We start from the raw sequence: 13,856 nt of genomic DNA, 5'->3' as shown, positions 1-13,856 counted from the left end.
CCTCCCGCCTTGCGCGGGTCCGGCGCGCGCGCTTCCCTCCACACACACCCCTCCCTTCTCTTTCTCCTGCCGGCCAATCAGCGGCCTGGCCTTAGAGGCGGGCGGGGCGGCGGCGGGCAGGTCCCGCGCGGGCGGCGGGGCAGTGTCTGCTGAGGGGAGTGGGGGGGAGGCGGGGTGTCTGGTCAGAGCCGGAGGTAAAGCAGTACCGAAGCACTTTCGCCCCTCTCCTGCCCATTCCCCAGTGTTCTACACATGTTCCCCATCTCAGGAGCTCCCTCCTCAGCTCCGCGGAGGATGTTTCCCCCCACAGACACGGCCCCGTTGAGGTGTAGGTCAGGGGAAGGTGGGGTGAGGAGAGGGGGCTGTGGTGAGGGAGGGACGTGAGGGAGCCGGGGCGGGGGGCAGCGGGCAGCGCGGAGCCGGCGCTGAGGGGGACCGGACGTGGGGTGGAGGCAGGCGGCCCTGTGGGGGGGTTGTGAGGTGCGAGCGGTACCAGGAGAGGGTTAAACCGCGCTTGTGCTGCAGGAGACGAGAAAAGTTCAGGCTGCCTTGGGGGCGGGGGAGAGCAGACACGAACTGTGTTCTATCAACTTCGCGCTTAGGTGCTTTGTTTTTAACGTGCGTTTATCCTGGGTGCACTTCTGTAGTTACTCCTTTCTTTTTAAATAAGGGGGGGGGGAATCTCCCACGAAACTTTTCCCTTTTCGGAAGGCGGGACTGGAACAGTACCCGATGCATTGTTTAAATGTAAAACCTCCAGCGCCTTTGTCATTTGTTTATTTATATATATTTTTTTCGGTAGGTTTTTATTGCCGCCGCTGTTGTGATAGCGCTTTCCCCTCTTATGTTTACAGCTTCTGTGAGGGAGAGACGCTGAGAGGAAGAACCGGGATCCCTAGGCTGCATAAACAAGGAGAGCAGGAGTCCATCTAAGCAAAGCTAGAAGGATTTCACCTTGTTGCTCCTTGTTTAGGGAGATTAGCCCTCCCCCCGCCCCGGACACTCTCCAGCTGAGCGTTTGTTTCGTTGCTGCCTCCACAGCCGGCCAGAAAAACAGCGCTTTACATGGTAGAGGTGATTTTTTATCGTGGTGTGCCTGCAAGAGAGACATCAGCACCAGTGTTCGAGGGGGAGGAGGGAGATGCGGTCGACTGAGGTTTTCCCTACCTCCGGCTGAACGTGAGAGTTCAAGTGACATCGCCGCTGGCCTGTGGCGAACTGACTGTACAGCGAGCCGGAATCACAGCCAGAGCTGCTCGGTTTACCTGCTTGAGGACCCTTCAAACCCTCCTATTGACGATAGAGATTTGTATCCAAAGGAAAATCGGATTAATATAAACTATGCAGAGCTTTGCGGGGATATCTGGAGACTACCCTGTCTGCATGGCTAATCTTGAAATTGTCTGAAATAAATCCTTAGTGCAAGGAATAACAAGATACTTTCAATTAGTTGGTGGGGTTTTTTTTTCCCCTCAACGGTTTTTTTTTCGTGCCACGAGAATTTTAACACTTCTGCCGGGAAGGTTTTCACAGGAGAATGGGACACATGCTGGAAAAGTCACCACGCTTCATAAGAATCACGGGGGGAGCAGTTTCCATCATCGCTGCGGTATGAAAGGTACTCTTTGGATTGTCTGCTGGTGGCTGAGATGGATCAGTCTCTGTTTCTGTTAGCGATGTGCTGAAGGATCTGGATTTACTGAAATACTGACGCCCATAAACTTACTCGCTTTCTGTGGAAGGCATTGGATGTGACAGCGCGGAGAAACATGTGTTTCACATTTCTGACTGGTTGTTTTGGTGCAATCAATACCTCCACCAGAAACATTGACTTAGGTGGCGATTATCATACTGGGAGGCGCGGGGAGTGCTGCTTTCGGGCTGCATGCGGAGTGAGCACAAATCAAAGAGTCCGCCGCTCCTGTGAAGTGGGGGGATCGGCTCCCCCCAGGCTGCGGGGCAAAGACGGGGGGGGATGTACCCACCCCACCGCGGAGAGCCTGGCCTCGAGGTACGGAATGAGCGATGACCAAAGTGCTGTCAGGAGTGGCAGGCAGTCGGATCGGATGGGGAGCAGTGAGGCAAGAACCGTGGATCGCGAAATTACTGCCCGGAGGAATAGCAGGCGAGGCGGAATGATGATAAAGTTAAACTTCTGTTTCATCTTCTGTCGGGGATGGTGGGCGTTTCTGTTGCTTCAGCTACACATGTTGCAAGCACTGGCACAAGGTAGGGCTAGAGACGTTTTTGTTTATAGAAATGCCGCATCTGCCTTCTCAGAGGAAGGGAATCTCGCTCGCGTGCAGAGAAACCCTTTTACTTTATCCTTGTCAGAGGTAAACTGCAGAATTTGCACTGAGCTGATTTCATCCGGCAATGGTCGTTTTATACACACAATCGTTTCTTTATGGAACAGGGATTTGCAAACTGTACCTATGTGTTCCTCTCCCTTTCTTGTCCTATCTTTCCCCTGTTCCAGCCTTCCACTGAGACTCAAAAGCCCTACCAGAACCAAACTGCTTTTTATTATTTGCTTAAATATGTCCATACATTTCTGTCCTTTTAGGCAGCAAAAGAGTTAACTGCTGGTGTGTGTGTGTTTGTTTAAAAACACTGTGCACTGAGATAAGTTATTAGGGGAAGGGGAGTCATAAATCCGCCAACTAGAAGTAAATCAGGCATGTAAAAGGAATTCTTTACACATATGAATACTATTCTATGTGAACCTTGGTTCCAGCATTGTTCGCTTCTTTTGGATTGCCAAGTAACATTTACCCGAGACAAAAACTGCAATTGATTCGTATCTGAGCATTTCCACATCAGAGATCCTTGCAGTCAAATGAGTCACTTGTAAAGGAAGGGTCAGAGTCGACCAACAGACTTTAAATATCAAGTGTCAGTCACTCTGCATGTAAATTCCCTTCTCAAAAAATTGCCAAATGTAGCTTAATTCTTAATAATCCTTTGACAGAATAAACAATAAATGGCAGGCAGAAGCATTACAGTTGGCTGCGCCAAATAACATGCTGAACAAACGCAGCTTTCACTTTCTTTGCTGGGTTGAGTTTTATTGCTGTGTGCATTGTCTGACTGAAGTGGTGTGTGTTGGACAATGCAGAACTGTATCTTGTGGGACGAGGCGTTAGTTATTAGAAGCGGAAGTTAATACTCTATGAAGGGGACTGGTCTTTGTGTTTTAGTTCTTTGTTTTCAAGTATTTCAGGGGGAACAACGGTTCATTCAGTTTTAATAGCTGGATGGGCTTGCGTGTTGAGGAAGAGGGGTTTTAAGCCGAGTCTGCTGTAGATTGCTTGCTCAGGGTTTATTACTGCATCCTCAGAAAGTTTGGAGCCGCAGGATACAGAAGAGTTTTAATCTAGTGTTTAATAATGGGCTCCACCCTTATAAACCTTTCTCAGTGCTTTGTTTATGCTGTCATTGCTACTCCCAAACTACTTATGCTGAGGCCTGCAAGCCCTAACAGGGCATTGCTATTCTGAAACAAGACATACCAGAAATGATTCTCTCTGCAAATTAAAATTTGCCTTCTTTCCTTTTGGTACTTGTTATTGATAGATGACAACATGATGCTTCATTTTGGAACACAAACACTCATGATTCTTGCTGTTTATGTTAAAAATGCAAAAAAAATTCATATAAGGCAGTTTAAGGTGCCAGTGATTCAGGAATCAATTTAGATGCCATGTAAACTAGTTTGCTGTGGCTTAGTAGTAAACCAGTTGTATTAATGGATTAAAAAGTGAGTTGAAACTTTAGTTTAGCACATAGTATAGAAAAATGTTTCAATAGCATATTTAGGATTAGTAAGTATTTGTAGTAGTATCAGTTTTAGGTAATGCATATCTCGACTGGTTATGTAGTGTTTACAAAGTATCCTGAAGTCCTAATACCAAGTTAGTTTTACACATCAGTATAATATAATCTCCCTGTTAACAGGGAGAGGGGAAACAAAGACTGAGAAATATTATTTCTGAGAAACTTCGGTGCAGATAAAGGCATGGAGTTTAGAGGACATCCAACAATTATATAATGCAGAAACAAAATAGCTTTTTTATATAATGCAAAAAGCATAGATTACAGTTAGGTCTCTAAAAATTCTTTGATACGTAAACCAGTGTGGAGGTCTTAAGGCAGAGAGCTTCTACTGGGTTTTCACAAAATTTGTATTCATTCATAACTTACTGTTCTTTCTGCACTCTGAATTCTAATGGATCCTAATACATTCATCATTTTTATACAAAAATTTACTTAAGAGAGAAAATGACAATTTTCATACAAGTCCTTCACCAAAATGGAAGTTTTGCTGCCCCCACAGAAAGTTTTTAATGGAATGATGTGGTCATATGCATGAGAGAATTACATGACTCCAATCTTTTTATCTGATAAAAAAAATGAACATTCTAAATATATGGGCCATGGCTGTTTCGAATGAATCATAATCCTATGCTATAACTAGCTACTGTTTCTGTAATAACTACTTCAGCATTAAAGAAATAAGAAATATTTCAGGTATACTGAAATACAGGTTCTTAGTTCAGAGGAAACAGATAAAGTTGTTGAGATTAAGTGTTCATACTGTACGGTGAACAGAAGAAAAGGTTTTCTACTGCAACAGGTTGTTTGAGTATTCTCCAATACTTGAATGATCATCCTGGTAAAAGCAGATCTGAGGCAAATTGTAGATAAAACCACTTGTAAATTCATTTTGTACTTAGCTCTCCAGCTTCTCTGTCTTCCGGTAGTTGTGTTACATAATTACTTATAATGATTTGATTTCTTTTTCCTTTTCAAAGTGAATTTAATTATTTCAGAACATACAGAGGTTTATTGTACTGAGTATTAAAGCATTCTCTTCAAACCTTAGTATTGTCAGTGCAGACCTCATTGTGTGAATGATTTTCTGGGTGGAAGAAATATACAGATAACAAAGGTTGTGGCCTGTCCCATGAGCACAGCCAAGGATGGTTCTTCTGCTTCTGTAATGGCTGCAGACCTGCAGAGATGCCTGTTCAGACTGTATCTCACCATTACACTGGCCTGTCTATGAATGGAAGCTTGTCAGAAAAATTAACCTGTAAGAGCCTGAAAACTGTTGCACATTTCTTTGTTTACTCAGTTCGTTCTTTATGCCAGCCAGTCTCTGCCATGGCGCCTTTTTTCGTGGCAGTTTTGTTAAATATGAGTATTAGGTGTTAGTTAGCCTCAAGTCATTGTCTGTCATCAAATAGTGATGAGATGCTAATTGGTAATCACTATAATTATCAAATTAGAATTTGCAAGGTGATGGTAGAAGTGAATCATTTCCACACAGTAACTGACTGCTGTACTTACAACATTTTCCTGCAGTGACGTCTAGCTCAGGGGTCTAGCATGCCTGGGCATAGTCCTGTTGAATCCATGGAGGTCATTGTAGGGTTGGAATTTATTAGTTACATATGAGATTAACAAACACTGATGCCTGCTGAGGTACAAAATGTTTACTAAGATACTGGAATATTTGTGTGGAAATAGAAAAATTCTGCTTATTTAAATAGGTTGGAAGTTGCTAGAGGCTACTCTACATGCATCTTAATGGCTTTGAGTATCTTCCCAATGTCTTCCTTTTGTTGAAGAGTGAAAGAATACTTAAAAAATATACTCCCTGGGATTGATGGCTGTTGTTCAGAATGATTTTGGAATAGATAAAAGCAGTGCAAAGCTTTAAGCTTTTCCTGCAGGAGATGGGTATCTTTAAATATTAAGAAAGTGAAGCCTGTCTGATTTTTCTTAGTTTTACAGCAATGGAAGTGTAATCTTTTTTATGCTCCTTGATCAAATCTGTAATTCAGAATTCTGCATGTACCCGAATGTGCATTTAAGGTGATACTGATACCTGTTATACTTTGACAGAAGCCATGACTTGGTAGATAAAAGAAAACGTTTCTGGTGCCGAACTTTTTAAATTAAAATATTTCATCTCGTGTAATTTCTAAATATGTTAAGTATAGGAAGTGTTTTCAAGCAAATTTCAAACTGGATTAGATGCAGACATGATAAGCAACTTGCATAGAGAATATAGTTGAACAGAAATGGTTAAATGTGAGGGCAGTGCTTAATGGAGAGTGAAGAGTATTCTGAATTAAGTGTAGAATGATGTGTTTCTAATTCCAAAAGGATTCTGTTACTGGTTATTGGAAACTCATTAATTTGTATTGGATTTGCCTCTTGTGTCCCCTTTCTTTAGATGAACGTTTTAAGTATGTGCTAGTTTTTAAACAGGTGAAATCTTTGTGTATATAATTATAATAATTGAAAAATTGATCTGGAGGAGTAGATGAAAGCCTTGTCTAAATAGAAATCAGGTGGAGAGAGTTGGCTGTTTCTGTGGCCATAGCATGTGATTTCTGACTCTCTGCTGTGGTCAATCTAGGTTTGGTTTGTATGCTTACATTCTTCTGAAAATGGCTTATTATCAAGACTTTCCAAAGCAAGTTCAGAAAGATGTGTATATATCTCTAGTAACATTTTACATACTGGGTTTCTTGAGATTTCAGTATATTAGTACTATTAGAAGTGAAGGAAAAGCATATGTAATAAGTGTTTATCAGTACTGTTTTCATGCATTACCCGAAGATGCTTAGCCCAGGACTGACCTGGAGAGAGAGGTTGTGGCAGTTACACTGTGTGACTTTCACATAAGAAGAATGGAAGGGAATCTGTGTCTGTGACTCATAGTCCCTGAAGGTTGTTCTGGAAGGTTCTGTCATCTCTGTGTATAGTCATACGTTTTGAACAACAAAATATTGGCTAATATTTTAAAGATTTTTTGCTGATTAAGCAAACTGTAGAAATTTTAATAAACAATCATGAAGTGAATTATTAGGAAGCTGTCATGTGAAGGGCTTGGGCTTTTGTATGTCTCAGAGGGATTTTTTTTGTTGTTTTATTGTTCTTACCAGCACGTACATACAAGTCTTGAACACACTCTGGATTCAAACAGAAGATTTTAATGCATTTAGTGACTTTGATACCGCTTTACCTGAACATCACATTCTGAATGGCCTGGTTATTTGGCTCACTTGGACCTTTCTGCTGTAATGAATCTATGGGCAGACTAGAGGCAATCAGATTCCTCATGGAGCAAAGTCTTGTTCATGTAGAGTTCATTGCAGAACAAGACCTTTCTTACTCCCTCTTCAAAGGTACAGACAGAATATGTATTGAAATAGTCTCAAATGAACAAATTGATTTCTCAGTCTTTCCAAAATTGTGTTTTCTTGCAGCTATAAACTAGAATAATTTTTGTAAGATTTCTAGAGAGATTAGAAAATGCCAGAACTAAGGTAGCATGTGCATCTTTAATCTGAAGTCTTTCTCTCTGTGCGTTATGATTAAGTTTAAATTGATACATACTAGTTTACTGCCTACCTTAGTAAGACCTAAGACTGAATACTGCTCGCTAATCAGTTTTTCAGTATTTTGTTTTGTGGTCAGTGGTTCCATCTTTTGTCTACTTCAAATCTTTTAAATTCAGCACAGGAAGACTTTGTATGGACTAAAGGAAGATCTATTTGCAGCTGTAGCATGGCATTGGATTAGACTACTTACAGTTATTACATCTGGAAAGCAAGTGATTGGTGGGACTTGGTTTCTATTTGTATCTGTGGAGCGAGCATTTTCTAGTGAATGAAGACTCTTAGCTCCATGTGTTTCAAAAATGGCCCTTACAGCTCATGTAGAACAAAAATATAACTTCATCAAGGTCTGTTCCCGAAGAAGCTGGGGTTTCTGGAGTTATTTCTGCCTGTGCTGATGTTGGTCTTATTACAGACTATTGCAGACAATTCCATAATGTTCATTCCCTAGGACTCTCCTGATGAGTGGCCTCACATGTAGCCTAGATAAATGAACTACATTGGAGATGTGCAGTAGTCGGTGTACTTTCTTATGAAAGTGTGTTTGCTCAGTTTATTGGTTATAAATAGGTGTTAAATAAATGCAATAAATGGATTACTTTTTTATGTAAAAAAAACCTTCCAGTTCCTTTATGGACACGGCCGTTGGAATGTCACAGCCCCAGAGCTTCCAGTATGTTCTATAAGAATCAGCTCATGTATCGCTTGGAGGTCTGAGTTTAAGGGGTTACATAGCCGGAAAGGGAAGAACCTTTTATTTTCATCTGCATACTAAATTACTTTTAAACATGTATGACTTTCTGTAAGATCTATTCATTATACAAATTCATGGCTTCTAGACATATATATACTGTATCTTCAGCATTAGTATTTTTGGTTTACTAAGGGTTATTTTTTGTTCTGCCATTGCTACAAAAAATAACAAATCTATTACTAGAATATATTCTAGTCTGTTGCTGATCATATGGCTTATCTGTGAAATGCCCCTGGGGTGTAATACAAATGACAGCCTCAGTAATATTGAAAATGTAGATCTAGGCTTTTTAAGGGAAGTGTTTAAAGTTAATTTTCATCTGTTTACAGCTCCCTGAACTAGCTCAAGCTGAGGTCACACAAAGCATCAGGGACAATGCAGAAGAGGCTACCGGGATGGATGGCCAGGGGGCATGACCTTGGCAGCCATCACTGAGATCAGTTTAAATTGTCAGAGACTTTTCAGACTCAGACAAAACACAGGGGAATGTACACTGCCTGAGTTCTGAAAAACACCTGGAGGCTGCTGTGCCTGGACAGAAAATAGAAAGGTTACTGCCTTTAAAGGGGTGTTTTAAAGACTTTGGATTTCTTCTCTGAAAGACCCTTTCAGTGAGCTTCTCCCTCTGTTAGATGAAGTTTTCCTAAAGAAAGTCTTCCTAAGCTGCTCTTGTGAGGCAAGTGCCAAACTTAGGTAATAGGAATATTCCTTTTAATCCCTGTATATATCAATTCCGTGGGATATTATGGGAAGAGTGTATTTTCCTTAAAAAAAGAAACTTCGTAACTTAAGTTTCAAAGTCCACAGGTATTACTTTTTAACACTTGTATCTAATACACAGATTCGGCAGGTAAAAATGGGGGTGTGAGCTCCAGCAACTCTAAAAAAAGGAAGTCTGTAACACCCCTTTTTGCAAAAGGTGGAAGTGGATTATACAGTCTTATGTCACACCATCCAGATAACTTCTGAAGTGTCACTTTTGATAAACGATAAAGCATTTTGGTTTTTAAGCAGACAACTTGAATCTTTAATCCTGTTTTTCACATTTCCATGCTCTGTTGCGGCAGCCTGAAGAGAAGGTTGATTCTGATAGATAAATCACTGTCCCCTAGGTCTCTTTAAACCACTTTATGGTCATTCGAGTCATAAGCCGTATATTTTTCTAATAAACTCCTAGGTCTAACAAGTTATCTAAAAAATAATTTGTTGGGTATAGCCCTCTTGGACCAGAAAGTAGAGAATAATGATACATAGCTCCAGTACATGTTGCCAGAATGGTCCCACAATGATTCCAGGCTGAAATTGAAGTTTGCAGCTCATTACACACAGAATCAGATGATCTGGTAGACATTACTTTCACCCTCAGATTCGTATTTGTCTAACTTGTTATATTTATTAGCCAAGAATGTTGTGGCTTTGATATGTGTCTTTTGGCATTAAATTCATAGGAAATCTACTCAGTAGTTTTGCTACCTTTTAGGGAAAGGTACTAAGAAAATGATGGAACTATAGTATGTTTAGACAGGAAAAACATGTTTTGTTGTACCGGTAATGTATGTTCACCTAACATTTGCGTTAAATACAGACTCACTACAAGACACTCATTGCTATCTTCCTTGCACATTGGGGAATGTCCCTTTGTTTCTTCTTATCTGTTAAGAAGTGCAAAGGACATTCATGACTAAATACTTCTGAAATAACTAAGTGGTATGCAGTGGTTGGCAAAGAAATATATGGTGCTATGCTGTACTTGCAGTTCAAAGATAATACATTTATCCTAACATGGAACACATGGCAAGTGACACAATGGTGTAGTATTGAAGGGTGGGAGGAGGTTAAGGGGAATTCTCTGTCAGTATTTCTGAATGTGTGAACTAATTAGTGTACTTTTAGGACTTTTTGAATCTGTGAGTGTAAAGGTACAACTATTCCTGCAGATTGTTCAGGACTTTTCTTCAGTATCAAGAGACTAGACAAATCAGATTCTACCCTGTCGTGCTAATGTAACATCACAAAATAGCACCCTGTTGCTTTCTTCCCTGCTGTCCCCATTGTTTAGAAGCTCTTTGTCCATGAATAAATATGTCCTTCAAAGTCTTCAAGCACCCTTTCTGTGCTGCATAAAGAAACTTTTACAGTAGCTCAGCTGATAATGCACTGAAAACACTGTTGTCCCATAATGAAGACTGTCTTTTTGTTTGCATATATGCCCATCTACGTGTCTCACTGTGTCCCCTATTTGCGTTATTTATTTGTCTCAAGCTGGTAAAGCCTCTATCACAATGTGTTTCTAGTCTCTGGTTATTGCTCCTACATGCTATTGTAATGAAAATAATACCTACTGCTACTAAAAGACTGAGGTGATAGTATAAAACTGCTTCTACGTGGGAAATGTAGAGAAGATTCCTTAGTTATCCTTTAACTGGGCACCAAATAGCTTTTCTAGGACACTTGTATTATCTGAAGCAGGGCTTTTATTGTGCTGGAAGACCTTGTTCACTACAGATAATCAGGAAGATTGTTTAACAGTAGATTATCCTAGGCATTGTTTTCCAGAAATGTCAGATAAGACTAAGGGGCAAGAGATCAGGAACTGTTACTCCTGTGTTTTACCTTTTGCTATTTTTATTGCCTCAAAGAAGTTATTTTTGAAGAGGGAGTAACTGAAGTTACTTTTTAAAATAATTTTAATATGTGCCACTTCACACGCCAGATTTAAGGTGAACGCTGTCAACTAATTTCCCATTTCCTTTTAGATTTTATTTTTTACAAACATAACTAGTTAATTCTTTATTCTGAGCAATATCAGACGGGTCTTAAATGGAGGAAAAATATTTGGGTTATTGTTAAATTCGCTTCCTGCTATGGCATTTGCAACCGTCACTTCTAAAATAACAGTTTTTTAAGATAACATTTCTTCTAGTTATCTTAGACTGTTTTTTGTGTACTATCTTCTCTCTTGGAACTAGTATGTAGGATTCTTAGATTAGAAGAACTACTGAGAGGCATGTGAGGTTTTTTTCCTCTTCAAAGGAATGCATATGTTATATAGTAGCTTATTGAAAGTTGTAGCCTAAGAGAAGGCCTGTTCCCAGAGCCTTTTCATGCTAGTGCTTGTTATCCATACAACAGTAAAAGTTCACTTTTTAGGGTTTCTGTTCATAGAAATGGGAGAATAGGTTAATAATTCTGCCTTAATTCAATTAATAAAGTAGCTGTGATGCTATTGTGCAGTGAAGTCATCAGCACAAAATATTTCAGGTGACTCGGAGAATAAATCTTCCCTTTATACACAAGTGTGAAGGAGCAGTGAATAACAGAGCAAGACAGATTTCATACCTGTGCGTTTTGAAAGCTTATCTTGAAATAATTTATGTAGTACCTAACATCTTTATTTCAAGTTCCTCTGTACTAGTGCTGATAGCAGTCTTCCTCAGATTTAATTATTGTCATTATAGATGATTTATTATTAGTATTGAATGGGTCAAATATTTATGCATATTTTTCTGAATCTTGAGTTGAGAATTCTGAGTTAATGACAGTCATGTCATCCTCAAAAGTTATAAGTGCTGGTAATTCAACGTTACATTCACTATGTAAATGTATCATAATTAAAATGATACCTTGTCAATCCCATTCAGGTTTCTCATGAGTATAATTTTCAGCTTTTGTATACCAGATATAGCTATGTCTTCTGCTACCCAAAACCTCAGCAGATATATTTATGGCATGCTGGTGTCAATAAAAATCTGCCATGTTAACTGTTGTGCCTGTTCAAATTTGAAGAGTGCAGATTTTATTAGTTCTGTTACATAAATCTGGGGAAGATCTAAAACTTCAATTTTTGACATTTTCAAATTGCTGAGCTCCACTATAAAAAAAATAAATCAGTGAAGCAGCCAATGAGGAGATATAAACTGGCTCTGCAGTTGGACCATCTTCATCTGAGAGGCAGAGATGGGATACTTTTCACTGACAACAACACAGAAGGGGAGCTTGATGCCACCAGCAAATGTGGTATCCCTTTCACCCTAAATACTCTTTGACCAAATAGAGATTTAAAAGTTTTTTCAATTTATTTTATACATTTGACATTATGCTGAATACATCTGTTTTAAAATTTCCTTCCTATCAGCAATTTCCTCTATAAGTTGGCAGTCAGTGAGAAGAGACAAAAACACAACTAAACCACAGGCAAATGAAAGTAAAAGCTGTCAGCAGAGGAAGCTGTAGGCAGATAGAGCTTTTAAAATTACCTCAGCAGCAGTGGTGGCTTCCTCTAAATGGCTGAGTTCAAATGGGCTCAACGAAGGAAGGAAGGAAGGATATTCTTTGGTCTAGGTTCTACTTTCGCTAAGTAGCATTGTGTTTTCATTGCCCTTTAATCTGTTAGTTTCGTTGTGATAGTAAATAAATGAGGGATAAAATCAAACATCAGTACATAGGAGTAATTTTTCTATACTTACAAATGACAAAATACAAAAGCTTTCACCCACTGTAGTAAAGGGGAGTGATTTATCAGTATGAGTTGGTGGCAGGTGAATTGGGAGACAGACAGTGTTTTTCATCTTCTAATTTTATTCCGTTGTTCAGTTACATCTTGGGAGGAAAAGAGTAACTGTCATTTTGTGCTTGCGCAGCCTGGTCAAAAAGAGTTACTAGGTTAAAAAATGATCGGTGGCATTATTTAATATCTGTCCTGATGGTTTAATACAAATGAGGTCAAAGCTTTTATAAAAGTGCTGAATATTTCTGGATTTCCACACTTAGATGTGAACAAATGTTCTTATGTATAAGAACAAGAACTCTAAGTAGTGTTCTAAGTATCTTTCTAGCAAGCTGCTGGACATTATAAATCCTGCTAAGCCAGCTTCTGTGCAAATGGTTGCCATAGTGGAGTAAGTGTTAGCTGTCACTTCATTAGAATTAATGGCATAACTACTCATGTTTACTTGCAATTCATTGCTGCATGAAGTGATTAGGAATTGGTGCTTTGGTAAATTATGGCATAGTGCACATTTTTTATAACCAATTAGTGAGTGTTGGTGTTGGGCACCTGCAATGCATCTACTTGTCACTCACACTTGAGGTGAATTTAATTAACATCCATATCTCTGTGTTACCAGAAGAGTTCTGTTGGAGCTATTAACATGTGACAAAGACAGCGGATACTATCTGACTCTGGAAAGAAAGAAAATGTTTGCTATGTTTGTTTTATTCCAAGACCAGATATAGTGCTGTTCTAAGGACATGACTACTCGATTGAAAGAGCTCCCCAAACCAGTACCTGAGTTGGCAGATTAGAGTTTCTTATAATTCAGTCAAATCTTATATTCTGTTTGAAAGGCAAGTATCGATTTCATGCATATTTGCAGCTCTCAGTCACTTTTCCAGACATCCAACAGTCTCAGCTGCCTAGAAAATCTGGAGAAGTGTCTACATACTGAATCAACTGTGTGTGTGCATGCTTGGTCAGATGCTGCATCAAGGCAAATATACCACAAGACATGGCTAGTCAGAGCTCATGTAGGAAGCTAATGAGTAGAATGTACTGATAAGATGAAGAACCATCCATAGTGATCGATATATTGGGGATTTTTTAAGCTTTCAGGGTGTTCCAAGCCCTCTTAAGTCCTACTAGTGATGCTGGTCAGAAGTTCTTTTACTTTTGTTTTGATTTTTCTAGG

At 39.6% G+C, this 13,856-nt stretch overlaps 1 protein-coding gene across 1 annotated transcript in view; it reads left to right on the top strand.

Annotated features, from left to right (window-relative positions):
- Window positions 1-1,769: 1,769 nt before the first annotated feature.
- The window catches only part of SDK1 (sidekick cell adhesion molecule 1), a gene marked incomplete at both ends in the record, with an annotated part of 410,080 nt that continues 397,993 nt past the window's right edge, over window positions 1,770-13,856 (top strand). The window contains one exon of the mRNA XM_080619378.1: window positions 1,770-2,229. Within this exon, the coding sequence (XP_080475504.1) occupies window positions 1,770-2,229 (460 nt within the window). The remainder of the gene's footprint in view (window positions 2,230-13,856) is intronic.

Source organism: Psittacula echo, assembly GCF_963264785.1.
Source record: "Psittacula echo genome assembly, chromosome: 5".
In the NCBI taxonomy this organism is placed as follows: domain Eukaryota; kingdom Metazoa; phylum Chordata; class Aves; order Psittaciformes; family Psittacidae; genus Psittacula; species Psittacula echo.
The sequence above is the reverse complement of the archived record's forward strand: the minus strand, read 5'-3'. Positions and strand labels throughout refer to the sequence as shown.